The 16,442-nt window shown below is 44.8% G+C and overlaps 1 protein-coding gene across 5 annotated transcripts in view; it reads right to left on the bottom strand.

Moving 5' to 3' along the window:
• TENM2 (teneurin transmembrane protein 2) overlaps positions 1 to 16,442 on the bottom strand; it is a 1,060,479-nt gene that overhangs the window by 34,317 nt on the left and 1,009,720 nt on the right. For all 5 annotated transcript variants that reach the window (XM_010592330.3, XM_010592333.3, XM_003404644.4 and 2 more), the window contains 5 exons: positions 13,621 to 13,853; positions 12,250 to 12,404; positions 10,161 to 11,035; positions 3,531 to 3,706; positions 1,674 to 1,909 (listed from right to left, as the gene is read on the bottom strand). In XM_010592330.3, the coding sequence (XP_010590632.1) occupies positions 1,674 to 1,909; positions 3,531 to 3,706; positions 10,161 to 11,035; positions 12,250 to 12,404; positions 13,621 to 13,853 (1,675 nt within the window). The remainder of the gene's footprint in view (positions 1 to 1,673; positions 1,910 to 3,530; positions 3,707 to 10,160; positions 11,036 to 12,249; positions 12,405 to 13,620; positions 13,854 to 16,442) is intronic.

Here is a 16,442-nt window from a genome sequence, read left to right as displayed (position 1 = left end):
TGCATAGCACAGCATAGCGCCTAGCCCGTAGTAAGTGTCCAATAAATATATGCTGAATTTGTTGAAGACTGGGATTTTTCTCTGGGAAAAGGGTTAGTATGGTGGTCGGAATTGGTCTCTCAGTACCAGACACCTGCCCAGAAAACTTCCCAAGAGGAAGAACAACCAAATGGAGCAGGAAGTTTGAACCAACCTCAGCTCTCCCAGACAGGCTACTTGATCCCGAGCTACATCTTTTAAAAACTAACATATGGCATTTACTGAGCACTTTTATGATGCAAGCACTATGTTAAATGCTTTAAAAACCAGCTGCCAGGACCCGCTAACACTGGGATCACCTAGATAAGTGTGGAACTAAACAGGAAGCTGTGTGACGTGGCAGTTAAGAATACTGGTATGTGAGCCAGACAGGAAGACAGAAGTGGGCTGAGTACTGCTTTGTCATTTCTAATCATCCTGTCCTTGGAAAGGTTATTTAGCTTCTCTGAACCTGAGTTCTACCATCTGACAATGCAGTAATAATAACTACCTCCATGGGCCTGTTGAAAAGATTAAAATAAGTAAAACACTTAAGGAGTACCTGAATGGTGCAAATGGTTAATCTGCTCAGTTGCTAACTGAGAGGTTGGAGGTTCAAGTCCACTCAGAGGTGCCTCGGAAGAAAGGCCTGACGATCTACTTCCGAAAAATTAGTCATGGCAAACCTTACGGAGCACAGTTCTACTCTGACACACGTGGGGTCACTGTGAGTCAGGTATGACTCGATGGCAACTGGTTTTTAAAGCATTTAACATAGCGCTTGCATCATAAAAGTGCTCAATAAATGTTATATATTAGTTTTTAAAAGACGTAACTTGAGATCACATTGCCTATCTGAGGAGCTGAGGTTGGTTCAAACTTCCTGCTGTATTCGATTGTTACTTCCTCTTGGGAAATCCTCCCTGACCCCCTCGGGTTGAGCGACAGCCCTCCTCGGGGATTCCCTCAGCACCTGAGTGTACTTGTCTCTTCATTTAATCCACCACATTACCCTTTGTCTGTCTATTCTACCAGACTGTCAGCTTCTTGAGGTAAAGAACATAGCTTTAAATTTTTGTCTTTCTGGTGTTTAGCAAAATACTTGGCACATAACCCTTTGCTGTTTAGTCGATTCCAACTTATGGTGACCCCATGTGTGTCAGAGTAGAACTGTGCTCCATAGGGTTTTCAATGGCTGGGTTTTCTGAAGTAGATCACCAGGCCTTTCTTCCGAGGTGCCTCTGAGTGACTTGAACCTCTAAACTTTCAGTTTTCAGCAAAGGGTGTTAACCATCTGTACCACCCAGGGACTTCACTTGGCACGTAGTTGGCACAAATAAACATTTGTTGAATTGGTCAGACAGGGAGAATTGAAGAAGATGGTGTGAAAAGAAGACGAAAGGCATCTGTACCTAAAGCATAGCATAAATCCCTACAGTTGGAAATGGCCACCTTTTTCAGTCTTAGGAGTTGGAGAACACTTCTCAAGGGAGAGTCCTGAAGAGATGTGGCTTCTAACGTCTGAGGAAAGAACTTGCCTTTTCCAGGGAAGAAGGAGCAATGGGAACTTGGGAGCTGGGACATGTTCTCAGGTCTGTGAGGAAAGGGTTTATCCTCTACCACTTTGTGGTAACACATAGGATGGAACCACTTACCCGGAGCTTTCTGCCAAAGATGGTGACTTTGCCTTTAATCTGTTCCTTTCTTAAGCGCCACTCAATGGAGTTTAGGCCATTCTCCATGGGCAGAGAGATGTTGCAGCGCCCGATAGTGGGGGTGATGGTGCCTGCCAGGACATGGGGCTCACTGTGGAAGCTGACGCCCATCCCATTGGCATACATCACCCTCAGGGTCCCATTGTTACAGAGCTGATAGCTGTTCCGCACTTGATCTGGAGAAATATAAGTGGGGTGGGGATAGGGAAAAAAATTATCCACTTAGTAGTCATAAGAGAATAGAACCCCTATTTTTATAGGTTTCCATGGTACTTTGCAGCTCTCCGTCTAAGGCTGCCTTCAATTAGCACACACCCCATGTTAAGGTAAGTCGCAGAGATGCTACTGATCCGTGTAAAGAAAAACATTATTAACAAGTGGCACTCCAGAAATAATTATGCTATGATATGTTTCTTTTACTCACTGAAGACTATTAATAGTAAATTTAAATGTTTAAAGTTGCCGTTTGCCTACCTAATCTGTGTCAATCAAATTCCTGATCTTTAACATATATATTTTAGCTTAAATAGAAAAAAAAAGAAAGGAAAACTACTTAATTTTTTTTTTCTTTTGTCTACCAACTAACCTATGGCTCATGGTCTAGCCATGGGTCAGATCCGCTGAAAATCCAAGTCCAGGATTCTTCCAGAAAATCCAGACAGAAAGCAACCTCCCCTCCCCTCATGTTTTGCTGCGGCTGATTCTCCCATGATGCCACCTCCACTCAAGAGAATTTTGAGGAGACTCAAATAGCATGAGGTAGACTGAGCCAGTGGGTGCTAATAACGTGTGTTTATCTTCCCGAATGGAATCTACACTAGTCAGTCAGACTTCTGACCTTTTCTGTTATCAGAAAGTTACAGGATGGAAACGTGGGTGTGAGACTCCTTTTACAGGTAGATTGCTTTCTGATTATCTGGGCAACGGAGCTCGGCTGGGCTGGCCTCAGAGATGTCGGCTTTTGGGGTAGTGAGAAAGTGTATACGTGTCACTCCTGTGATCCCGCCATCACGCGGAAGGACAGAATCTACATCGTTAATCATTTGGCGGAGCTGAAATAGAGTCATTGAGACAGACTCTGTCATGGGATAATAGTCCAGAAATGTCACCATTTATCTACTGAGAGGACACTTTTATCCTCTGACAATGAGCGAGCCCACCGACATTTTATCTTAATTAAAAGAAAAATTAATCTGCACAATTCCTTTTCTTGCCAGCCCCTGTGCTTGCCCTGGATGGCATGTCATGTCTAATGGCAACAATAACCATGGAGGTAGTCTAGAAACTGTTGGGATCCGAGTCTTGGGGAGAGATTGCTAAAGGTCTCTGATCCCAGGGTAATCAACTCAACAAACAACCACTTAAAAGAGAGGATCGGAACTGGACAAAAATTCTAGTGGTGGCCCCAAGAAAATAAAAGGCCTTCGAAAAGATAATTTACCCATGTGTGTTGGGTTGGTGGGGCATGGTAGTGGTGAAGGGGTAAATGGTGGGAAGATAATGGGTGGGAATAAACTGACATTTTTAAGTAAGTAGGTAAACCCCATACCCATTGCCGTCGAGTCGAGGTAAGTAGGTAGACATTTCCAATATCTAGACTTTGGTCTGGTGTAGATGATGGTCTCCTGTATCTGATTAAGTCATTTTCTACAAGCTTAATCTCTTGTAGAATTTGTTTACTGTGGACATTTGATTAAAGCAGAAACTGAGGCAAGTCCTGCAGGCCAGAAAATGCGATCTTCTGGGCTTGGCTGGGTTCTGGGTCTGGGGGCAAGGTCGGGGCGGCAGTAGGCTTACCTTGTACCACAGTATAGGAGGCCTCAACGGAAGAGAGGTTGGTGATGACAGTGACATCGTCGTCACGGTTGGAGTTCTCGATGTCAATGGTGATGGATTTCTCCATTTCCCGGTGCAGACTGGTCACCACCCCCGTGGGGCGTGTCACATTGGTCAGGCGGCCCTCATGGTCATAGCTGGAGGACAGACACACCAGATGGAAGCATTTACAACACTCAGAGCCATACAAGAGGCAGACTGGTGGGGCCAGATTCGGAGGTGGAGTTGCTGGGTGGTGCATCACGCCAAGGAGTGCCCTTCATCACAGTCAAAACCTCACGCTGCCCTGAGAAACAGTGGTAATGATTCTACTGCTCACCACGATAACTGACTTCAGCTCAGTGAAGATATTTCGCTTGGTCTCAGGCCGAATGTACTTAATTATGCTTTCCCAAGTTAGAGAGAACAGTGACTTGTGAGCATCTCTTGCTCTTTTATTTATGTGTTCCACAAAACTGCCAAATTAATCTTCCTAAAATATCATTTTCATTATGGCACTTCTCTGCTGAGCAAACTATACTATTTTCTCACTGGCTTCTCAGGCAAATAAAAATCTGGCATTTTGGGCCATCCATGTCCTGGTCCTCCACACCAGTATAACCTTATCCTGCTTGTCTCCTGGTAGCCCTCTGGATGGTCAGGCTTGACTGAATTCTCCTCATGCCTTGGCTTGAGCACAGCGGGCCTGTCAGCAGGTAACTTGTGCTCTGTCCTATAGCCACATATCAATCAGGCTCAGCTCCCCAAGCAGCTTCCTTGGACAGTTGTCCCTGATGACTCATTTGATCCCAGTTGTCTGCAGTACCCAAGTCTAGCTACACCAGTGATCACTGCCCTGTTGCTCGCAAATGGCCTGAAATCGGGTCATCCCTATTTTATGAGGAGCCCTGGTAGCACAGTAGTTAACGAGCTCAGCTGCTAACCAAAAGGTCAACAGTTCAAATCCACCAGCCGCTCCTTGGAAACCCTATGAGGCAGTTCTACTCTGTCCTGTAGTGTTGCTATGAGTCGGCAATGGGTTTGGTTTGGGTTTATTTTATGGAGGAGTTCCTGGGTAGTACAAATGATTAACATGGCTACTAAACGAAAGGTTGGAGGTTGGAGCCTACCCAGAGGCACCGCAGAAGAAAGGCCCAGTGATCAACTTGAAAAATCAGTCACTGAAAACCTTATGGAGCACATTTCTACTCCGACACACATGGGCTGCCATGAGTGGGAATCCACTCCACAGTAAGTGGTTTCTTCTCTTACGGATATGTGTCATCCTTACTATTTTCTTGACTGATGGATTTTGGTTTTTTCTCACCTCCTTTAACAAGAAGCCTTGTTGTATCAGTGGGGAGAGTGGTTCCTCTCCCTGGAAGACCATTGTACTCTGAAAGTTGGGACCTCTTTATGTCCCAGAAAAAGAAACCAGACTATTTCCAAGGTCTCAGTGTTGAGGCCTTTGAGGTCTCCCGGATGAGCCTTGTTCCTGGAGGAGGGGATGTGGGGAGGAAGGTGGGGCAATGAGGCATTTTGCTCGGAGGGTTAAAAAGAAGGTCAAACAGTGCTAACTCTGGGTGTGGCTCTCTGGACTGGGAAGAGAGACAAAGTTGGGAGGCTCTAAGTGATGGAGAGTGGAGCTTGTGCAGCATTTGGAGGTAGGAGGACCTCTCAGGAGGATCGCTATGGAGAGGGCCTGTGAACAGAGAAAAGAACCACTGTGGCTTATGTGACTGTGTGTGTGCTTAGTGCCCGGACTGTAATGTCAAACATGGAGGGTGGTTGGTGAGTGGTTTCTGAATGGATGAACGCAGAGCTGGCTCAGACTTGGAGTGATCTGTGGAACTTTGCTTTGGGGAAGAAACAGAAACAGCAAAGCTCTGCAGATGTTTGGAGGCTGGGTAAAGGTGGTGGTGGGAGGGGGGAAAACTGAGAGCCTGGTGTCCCAGCCCTTTGTCTTAGTCCCCATCACTTCCCAGGGCACTAGGCAGTGCTTGGGACAGGTAATACTTTCCATGGAGAGTCCTGATGTTGTAACCCCTATAACCAGGAATGGAGACTGAGTCAGCTCTCCAAGCTGAAGTTGCAGACAGAGGCTCCCTTATGCTTTCTTATCTGCTAAAGATATTGCCTCTCAGACAGGGATACAAAGGTGCTATTTACAATCGTGACAAATTAGAACAACCTAAATATTCATTGATTGAAGATTCATTAAATAACTGTTGATCTATTTATAAAGTACAAAACCTATGAAGCCACCAAAACTGATGACATAGTTTCCTATTTATTGGCATAGAAAATGTACATATAATTAAGTGGAAGAGCGGGATACAAAATACACTCCACTGATAAAATAAAATACCTGTATTTTTTGGGTAAAAAATATGAATATCTGTATGTAGAAGAAATTCCCTGAATATAGACATCTAAATGTTAGTGGCCACCATCCACCTGTTAGTTTGTCATGCGGTGGTAGTGGTGGTGTTGTGATGCTGGAAGCTATGCCAGCAGTATTTCAAAAACAGCAGGGTCACCCATGGTGGACAGGTTTCCGCAGAGCTTCCAGGCTAAGACAGACTAGGAAGAAAGGCCTGATGATCTCCTTCCAAAATCAGCCAAGGAAAACCCTATGGATCACAACAGAACACTGCCTGACATAGTGCTGGAAGATGAGCCCCTTAGATTAGAAGGCACTCAAAACACACAATGACTGCAACAATGCACTCGAGTGTACCAACAGTCGTGAAGATGGTACAGGACCAGGCAACATCTCATTCTGTTGCACGTGGGGTCACCATGAGTCACAGACAACCCAATAGCAACGAACAACAGCAAATGTTAATGATGGTTTTTCTGTGTGGGAGTTCTTCTCACCTTTGGTTTCTTTTCTGTATACTCCCAAATTTTAGAAATTATTTGTGATCAATATGCTTTACTGTCATATTTTATAGTCAGAAAAAAGGCATTTGAAAATAAGAAAATGAAGTAATTCTAAGTGTCTGTGTATAGGGTGTCTAGCATAAAAACCCAAAGCCAAACCCGTTGCTGCCAAGTTGATTCCGACTCATAGTGATCCTGTAGGACAGAGGAGAACTGCCCCATAGGGTCTCCAAGGTGCGCCTGGTGGATCTGAACTGCTGACCTTTTAGTTGGCAGCCGAACTCTTAACCACTACGTTCCTGCCTCCTGTTGCCGCTAGGGACAGTGCTGAGGAGCATCCTTCCCCAGGACCCAGGCAAGGACTTAATTACTGTATTTCCGGGACACCTACACTGTTCAGGCTGCCCTGCTTACTTATGAGAGAAGTAGAAGGAGCCAGAGCTTCTACTTTCAGGGGACAGAGAATTAGAGTTGGGACCAGAATCACAGGGAGAGAAACATGTTCTCTTTAACTTTCAAAGAAGATCTAGCTTCTAGCTGCCTATAGCTCTGCTAACTTCTCCGATGGAGTATTTGCAAATTCAGATTTCTCTACAAATACATCTGCACTAAAGAGCAAGGAGCTACGAGTTCCAGTGATGGGATCTCAAAGCCAACACAATGGAACTAGACAAGGCTTGGCGGAAGTAGGGCTGGAGGCTGCCTTTGACTCATTTATTCAACAAGTGTTCAGTGAGTGCCTATTATGTATCAGGCACTGTTCAAAGCACTAGGGATATGGCTGGCAACAAAACGGACACAAATTCGGGCTCTCACAGTGTGTACATGCTAGAAGGGGAGGACAAAAATAACCAAGAATAATATGTCAGATGGTGACAGCTGAGCAGATAAAAGTCTCCTCTCTCTAGAAAGTGCTATGCAGAGGGAAGGCATTTCTACTCTTTCTGCTGACGGGAGGATTTGCACCCGGCTCATGTATCAGTGTGGGAAGAGAAGAGAGGAATTTCCCACCTCAAGTTCTCATTAAAGTCAGATGTTTCCTAATAGCATTGAGTCTTTATGTGCTTTTGTTCAATACTCGAACTCCTTTCTCTAGGGTTTTGGCTAAGGTTATGTACACAGGGAGTGCCTGGGTCGTGCAAATGGTTAATGTGCTCAGCTGCTAAGCAAAAGGTTGGAGGTTCGAGTCCACCAAAGGTACCTCAGAATAAAGGCCTGGTGATCTACTTCTGAAAAATCAGCCACTGAAAACCCTACGGAACACAGCTCTACTCTGACACACACGGGGTTGCCATGGTTGGAACTGATTCAACGGCAACTCGTTACTGATTTTATACCTAGAATGAATGAAATTAGTAAACATTTCCCAACTTAGGTTGGGTTACTATGGAGGTTAGACCCTTGCCTACCCCACATCACCCCATGACAAAGGCAATCAGAGGACAAGACTACAATAAACCCGCCCCTGAGGCCTGCAGAATCCTTCTGCAGCCTTGCTAAGCCCCAGAGAGAGAGAAGTCGCTGGGGCTGGATGTCACCTCTTGTGTGATAACTAATTGAGGTGTGTAACTGGTGGTTATACACCCAGAGTTGGTTTCAATCTCACAGTCCCAACAGGAAGTGCTGTTTGTGTCTGATTGTTAAACTGCCAATTTGCTGACCATGTTTAAAAATGCTACAGAGTAAAAAGAATTAATTTTTTTAGGAGGTAAAAGAAGGCCTTATACATTAGAACCTTCACAGTGGAGAATTAGTCATTATTACATTTACCATATATACGTGTGTATATATATGTATGGAAACCCTGGTGGTGTAGTGGTTAAGTATTACAGCTGCTAACTAAAAAGTTGGCAGTTTGAATCCACCAGGCGCTCCTTGGAAACTCCATGGGGTAGTTTTACTCTGTCCTATAGTGTTGCCATGAGTCGGAATTGACTTGATGGCAATGGGTTAGGTTAGGTTATATATATGTATACCATATATACGTATATATATACGCACACACATATATATACTTGTGTACATATATATAGCAGCTCATCAAATCAAGTTTATGCAGTTGCCATGTAACTTCTGAACAAACTTAAAAAAAATTATGAATCATGTCTATGCATTCATTAAACTAAGGACCCCTCCTGGAAAACAGTCTCTCAGTTAAGAGTTCATGTCTGTGGCTATACCCAAACTTGAGCTTCTTTCACTATAGTCTAAACCAAAAAACCAAACCAGCTGGCATCAGTCAGCTCTGACTCACGGCAGCCCCATGTGTGTCAGAGTAGAACTGTGCTCCACAGGGTTTTCAGTGGCTCATTTTGGGGAGGTAGCTCACCAGGTCTTTCTTCTGAGGTGCCTCAGAGTGGGCTCAAACCTTCAACTTCTCTGTTAGCAGCTGAGTGCGTTAACCGTTTGCACGGCTCAGGGACTCAGTGGCCTCCCTAAGAGTGTCAAGTTTTTTCCTCAGTCACGTGAGTCAACCTGTCATCTGTGAAGTGCACTGGGTCTTTGGGTGGAACAGCTAAGAGAGAAAGTGAAAATCTAGGAAGTATTTGGGTCAAAGTATATAGCTTTTTTTTTTTTTTTATATAGCTTTAACCTAACTTAGTGTGAGAGCTAAATATGGGATTCAAAGGGAGTCAACCATGGGCAGAGTCATTGGCTGGTAAAGTATGACCAGTGCCCTGAAGGATGTTAGGGTGCTTCAGAAGTACAAAGATTGAGCTTTGCCCAAAGAAGGACGCCAGAACAAGGGAAAGCAACTCTGTGAAGCCATGAGTCTCCAGCAGGTGGCAATAGCTTCCTTTTGCATTCTCCCAAGCCCTTTGGCACACAAACAGGAAGTGAACATTCCTGGACTTAGGACTGATCCACAATGAAGTCTTCTGTTCTCTCTCATCCCCCTTTCTCTATGTCAACCCCTCCCTAACTTACTAAATTCTCAGCTAGCAGCAACATCTAGACAGAAGGCAAGCAAGGGCTCCAAGTACAGAGGGGTTAACATGATCCTTCACCACCGAGGAGAGCCAGATGCTTGTAAATTCCATCATAGCCTCAGCCAGCAACTGGGAGAATCAGCCTTGGCGGCTTCCTGCAACCAGCATCCCACCAGTTAATACCTGCAGCAGCAGGCAGTTTGACCAAGAGCTGCCTGCTGGAGCTAGGGAAAACAGCTTTTTGGCAAAACAAACAGCAGGACTATTAAACATGAGATAATTGTTAGGGGAAATATGACTAGCTCTCCCATCTTTTAATATACCTAGCACTTTATCTGTATTGATCTGCTTCTGCTAAGGAGGAAATTCAGAGTTTATCTACCTGTCTGTGCAATCAAGTGTGATGCTGGACTATTGGCAAATTACAGGAGCCCCACTGGGATCTTGCCTCTTAGGTTCTAATTTCCGCACCCGTGGCAAACATGAATAATCAGCAAAGTTAATCAACACTTGATCTCCCAGGTGCTGTGCGTGTCCAATATCCTGAAATTTGAACGGCAAGCAGGCAACGAGAATTCCAGACCCTTGTAGGGAGGATGTTCAATATCAGAGACCCAGTAGAGTGAACAGTGTAGGAGTCAGGGAGAGGGGACGTGAATATCTTAAGGCAATAAGTAGACATTAAAGTTAGGGAGACAACAGGACTATGCAAATTTAAGAGCTCTAGGACAGCCCAATCTATATGAGAGCTATGGAGTGTAAGGGTTCTTGGGAGATACTTTACAAAGCTACTTACTCATAGAAAGTTGTCCATCCTGTTTCATCACTCTTGGTGGCTAGGAGGCCAGTGTTCCCATCATAGGTCATGAGGCCAAGCTCCAGGTTCTGTGTGGACACGACCTTGAGCCCTCCATTGGTGCCCACAGTGAGGGTGATGATCTGATTGTCAGGCATGAGCAGGTGGCGGGGCATGCCACTGCTGTCCCGACGGATCTTCAGGGAATTCCCGTTATTGTCAATCAATTCAGTGACATCATTGTCAGCACTATATGTGAAATTGTACAAGTACTCCCCTGTCACCAGGCTCACAGTGTATTGGTGGATGCCATCGGCATTGAAGACATATAATTCCTGCTCCCCGGGGGAGGCAGCCTCATACTGGTTGAAGGCATTTAGAACAGGCTTGTTCTTGCTTACTGCCCTGATCCGAATATTTCCAAGATCTGCGATGTAGATGGTACCATCTGGAGCTACAGCTAAGGATGATGGGGAATTCAAGATGGCGTCAGTTGCATAGGCATCATCTCCCGAGTAGCAGTTGCAGTTGACATCATTTTTGCAGTCGCAGTCTGAGGCTGCTCCAGCTAAAAGGCAGATCTCCCCATTGGTTGTTACCTGGCGTAGACGGTTAATCTTCTTCTCATCCGTCTCAGTGATATAGAGGACCCCCGTGTGAGAAATGGCAATGGCACTGGCCGACTCCAGAGCAGAGTGAATGGCTAGCTTGCTGAGAGAGTAATCAATGCCTGGGACCTGGCAGTGCATGGGGCGTCCTGCAATGATGCTGACTTGATGGTTCTCAGTGATGCGAAGGATGACATTGTTCTCTAGAACATACAGGGAGTTATCCATGGGGTTGACAGCAAGGTCTGTTGGCCATTCCAGGCGAACCTGTGGATGACATAGCATCAAATTAAAGGACAGTCTCTAATATGCCCAAGGTTTAAATGTGTAGGGCACTTATACTGGCTTGATGCAGCTGGGAAAAAGAGACTTAGGCTTTTAGCAACACATAGTACTAGAAATGCCAATCATGGAGCCACTTATCCATGGTCTATGCTATGTGTACATGATGGAGAAGGAGAGACCACCTAACTAACATCTCCTCCTGTATAATCTGCTGTGGTTAGAGGAGGTCTCCATTTCTACCCGTGGTATTGTCTCTCTGCCCCAGATGATTGGAAGAGGGTCAGAGTTGTCATATATGACTGTACAGGTGCTGTACTACACAAGAGGCCCATGTAATCCAGCTTGTACTCTGCTCCCCAAGCCAGGGGCCTGTGGAAGCTCTGTTCGCTTAGAGGGAACACCTCTATCTAATTCACACAAAGGATCCTTGTGGCTTGGAAGCTGGTTCTGATCCAAGAGCAGCCAACACACAGGCTAGCCAGTGAACTACAACTTGAGTCTTTCCTTGAAAAAATGAACTGGACCAAACAGGTACCTCCTTTGTGGAATTTGAAATAAAAATCTCCATAGCAAGTCATCAGTTAGTTGTGGAATTTGAGCTGAAATTTTATGAGGTTAACTGAGGGTTGAAAACGCTTTTATAGGAGAGGTGAACATATATCCCAGGTTGGTTGAGAACCCATATAACAAGCCCCAGTTTCCCCTGCTGAAACTTTGAGCCAGCCTCTCTTCCCTGAAGAGCACTGAGCAGACACACTTTGGGGCATACCGTAGAGAGCTCTGCTCTAGTTACTCCTGCGCAAAGTAAAGGTTTATATAGTGAGGATGCAATCATGTCAGATTAACAGGGGAGTTCTGATTGACATATAACACTATACGGAACATTCTCAAACCTGTAATAATGATGGGGAAGAGAGGTAATTACACAGCAACTCCTACCCTGTAATCTGCCATGGCTGGAGTGTGTCACCAGCTCCACTTTTCTGAGCAAGATTTCTCTCTCTCTTTCCTGATGTGTAACATTTACCATTCCATCTTGCTGTCTACTTCATCTCAGCCACTCTCCAATCAAACCTGGGATCTGTCGTATCTTTCCCTCCCACTCCACTTCCAACCCAAGCTGGAAGCAGGTGAAAACTCTAGAATAAGAACCAGGTGTTGCTTAGTGATGACAGAAATAAGAGAGACAGTCCCACCTGGGCTACGTCCATGCTGGAGTCACAGCTCAGGGGCCTGACGGCAGTGAGGTCATTGGAGCCTAGCAAGGTGGAGATGATGCCATTCTGGTCAACCTTCCGGATCATGGTGGCGTCGACGAAGTACATGAGCCCATTCTTGTCTACTGCAATACCTAAGCAAGACACAGTGTGTGAGCGTGTTTCTCAGAAAGGTGCTGGGCTGGGGTGTGGGGTGGGAGAGGTAGAAGTGGGGACACCATGCTGGGCACTCTGCATAGACGAGGGGCCTTACGGGGCTGGACTAACAGAACTACTCAGAGCAGTGATTCTCAACTTCTTTAGGCAAAAGCCTTTCTCACAGGCATTGTGCTGGGTTCTGACAATTCCTTGGGTGCTGACTGCATGACCACCCACTTCCCTCCAATTGAAGAAAGTATCTTGGGCTGTAAATGAGTGAAAGTGGTGTTATTAGATAATAACCTTGCATCTATTTTCTTTCAAAAAGAGTTATTTCCAAAGTTCATTGCTTTAAAAATGATTGGTAGGAATTACTTGGAATATCTTACACCACTGACTGCAACCATGAGGTTGAAAAACAATGATTCTTGAAGTCACAAACTACCAATTCAAAGTATTTCCTCTTTAACAGAGCCTAGACTCAGCTTAGTATTTCAATGCTCTGGGGGCACGCTGGGCCTTGGCACTCCCCAAGGCTGGCAAGCCACAGACTTCTATTGACATCTATTTCTTCTGTATCTTCATCTTAGTCCCCAGGTACAAGACTTTGCATTTGTCATCCATGGTACCACTGCTTTTATGGTGGCTAAAAGTGCTAAAACAGGAATTAAATCCTCAAATGACTGGTCTTTAGTCCTTTTGAAACCAACATCCATTGATGCCAAGAACTCCCCCGTTCCCAACTCCTGGAAATTATACCCACTCTTAACTGCTACCATTTACTGGGCATTTACAAAATGCCAGGCACTGTGCTTAAGACTTCACATACATTATCTAACAGAGAGTCTAGGGGCGGTCGGAGGCCCCCCAGTGGGCTCTGCTCTGTCTGCAGCCCACATAGCTGGCACTGTGGCCGGGGAAGCCACCAGTTCCTTCAGCATCTCTGTGACTGGCAGCAGTCAGAAATCTCCAGGTACAGTCCACCCCACTTTTCATTTGTAGCATATGTGGGTGATAAAGTTTACTTCAAAAGAATTTTTTTTTTTTTTTTTTAAAACACCCACCCACATGCCAAAGCAATCTATCAGAGTTAAATTATTCTAGGGAAAGCTGTAGTTTGGACTGCTGGGCTCAATTCTGTTCCGATAAGAAGAAAGCCCAGCTGGTGGCAAGATGTGCTTGGGGTGGGGTTTCTTCCTTCATGACCTTTACCTCTTGGGCTCATCAGGGTTGCATCCACAGCCTTCCCGCCATCCCCGCAGCGGGCTTCATCGAAGGGTAAACACTGCTCTCCAGTCCCTGCCACAACTTCTGAGTTCCCAGCCAGGTCCTTGGATCCACTCAGAGACTTGATGCGGTAGATTCGCCGACTGTTGGTGTCAGAGACGTAGAGTGAGCCGGACACGGGATCCACTGCCAAGTAGTACTTGTGTGCTGGGTTATTGCTTTAGGAGGAGAAGCACAAAGAAAAACGAGAAGGTGCTGTGAAGTTAGCCTATTGGATCTAAAGCGCTCACAAAAATCCTAGCAAGGCTCTTACCTTCTCTAGTATCTTTCCACTTTAGTGAACTGGAAAGAATCTAACATCGTAACTTAGCATTTTAACATATCATGGCTCTTAGTTACTTCTAATTGGACTTAAGCTCCTCATGCTACCATAGAATTTATTGTTCCCCATGATGCTAAAATAGGTGTTTTATTAGCTGGTATGAAAGAGCCCACTGTGCTCTTATTTCTATGAACAGCATAGTTATTCAGTCCTGACAACGTGTGTGTGTCAGCCTCCTTTATTTTGCCCCTTTGGCTTTGTATGTTTTCAAGTGGGAGTGTGTAACACTTCCATGTGACTCTGTTCTCTTTCCCATCTATCTATGCCTCTTCATTGCCTCCAAGGGACTAGACCGTTAGCACTGGGGCCACCTGGAGTGTTCCTAACTTTGTAATGGCATGCTCTCCAGAGCCATGCCCGCTCCTTATCCTCACACCTTCTCTATCATACCTCAGTGTGCACATACATGAAACTGGCATGTTAGTGTGAGGAAATGTGGATGTCTTGCTGATATCATGTCCAGAATCTGAGGTACTGAGAGAGGAGATGCCGTTTTTAAATCTTGGGTGATAGTGAGACTACAGGCATGAGCCAGCATCTACTAGGGCTCTAAGCCACAGTAGGAGATATACCTTTGTGTGTGTGAAAATGAATTAAGAAGGCATTTTTTTTTTTTTTAAGCCTTAGAAACTGGGACCCGCTCTCCTGTTGTGCTTCTAGCTGTCCTATGGAATGCTAACTAGGACAAAGCAGACTTACAGAATTGGTGGAAATGGCCTGGGACTAAGACACAGATGACTCTAAACTCAACTCTGACCTAGCTGCCCTATAACAGAGTAAGACTTGTAGAAGTGGTGGAAGTAGCTCAGGACTAAGACACCGGAAACTCTAACCTCAACTCTGACCCATCTGGTGATCTTGGGTAGATATTTTGGCTCTGTTGGGAATTAGCTTCCTTATTCGTCAAAGGAAAAAATCAAATAGGATCATCTCTAATGTCTTGTTTCCCCAAATCCTACAAATCTTTCCTTTGCAGTCACTGTCACTAGTTGCAAGCTGGGAGCAGATTGTGTGTGCATGCTATTTGCATACTGGCTATGGAGGCAAGCAGTGAATGCCTCTTTGTCCTGTGTTAGACTAGGTTATGGTGCCATGTGTATAAAATTAGCATAGGCCTGTCATTGTCAGTTATTTTTCAATTGTTCTTTGGATTTATGAGAGAAGAGGGGTTGGAAGAGGTAAAAGGGGAGGAGAGGTGTTGATACTGTTGGATCTATTCTGTGGACATTAGCTGGAGATTTATTAATTAAAACACCATCATTTGTGTTCTTCGCTGATTTAAGGAAAAAAAGAACTAAGAAGCTATTTTTAGGAACAATTTGTGAACCGAGACCATCTTGGATTCCAGCTTCTCCTCAGGTTGTGATTAAAACACATAACTGAACTAGAAGTCAAGGTCTTTCTAAAATTCCAGCCTAGATATCTAGTTTGAAAGAGTAGGCTGTCTGGGATTCCTTCCCTTCCCATTTCCTTTCTTTCTTCTCTCTTTTTTTTTTTTTTTTTGCTACTAAGTTATTAGAGAATAACCACATATGAAAAACAAATTAGGGCAGAAAGGGAAAAATTCATGCCACTTTTTAATTAGATGCTGCACTTTGTCACTAAACGAACAGTAGCTGGGTGACCAACAGAAGGATCAGGGCATTGCTCATCTGTGCCTATCTCTGAGCAAGATAATTAATTCTGAACTTTCTAGGGAGCCTGATTCGTGGAGGCTTTTCAAAATCTCTGGCAGAAGAGCAGGCAGTTGAGGGTGTGAGGTCAGTTCTTGTGGGGAGCCCATTCTTGCCCATGGCCCCATACTTCCTTCAAGCAAGATTCTTGGGAAAGAAGCTCAGGTCAGATGGGCAGCTATGCTTCCACAGCTGTGACTATGCAAAGGTCAAGTCGGGTATGTGTGCTTGAAGGGGTGGGGTATCCTTCTAGGACATTTCTGTTGCTTTTTTTTTTTTTTTCTTTCAATTTGGCTCAAATGGCGTGCCTATAACCAGTTAATGTTGTGGCCTGGGAAGAAAAAGCCAGAGGACTTTTCCTATGCATGCTGATGTCATGTCCACCAGGATGCACTAGTACAACTTGACTCCACTGTCTGTTGAATTTTGACCTAATAGCCTGAAGAAGCTCCATGCAATTTTCGTTTTAAGAAGTGAGAAAAAGCATTCCCCAGAGTATTGAAAGCAATTGCTTTGTTTTTTTTCTCCTCTTCCAAATAAAGATAAGGTCCCATTTCTTCCAGAAAGCTCATGTTACACCCCTTTCAGTACAGCGTGTGAGTGTTTGCTTATATACGGGTAAACTACACCCTCTATGTGAATTGTACCAGCATGGTTTTAAATGATAACCTTGCATCAATCTTATGACACAGGCTATGTAGCCCCAAAGTGCTTAGCCTACACCCTTCATCCTACTTGAAAGTGATTTAACC

The sequence above is a fragment of the Loxodonta africana genome, chromosome 2, assembly GCF_030014295.1.
Source record: "Loxodonta africana isolate mLoxAfr1 chromosome 2, mLoxAfr1.hap2, whole genome shotgun sequence".
Classification (NCBI taxonomy): Eukaryota; Metazoa; Chordata; class Mammalia; order Proboscidea; family Elephantidae; genus Loxodonta; species Loxodonta africana.
Note: the sequence above shows the minus strand (reverse complement) of the source record. Positions and strands in the feature narration are given on the sequence as shown.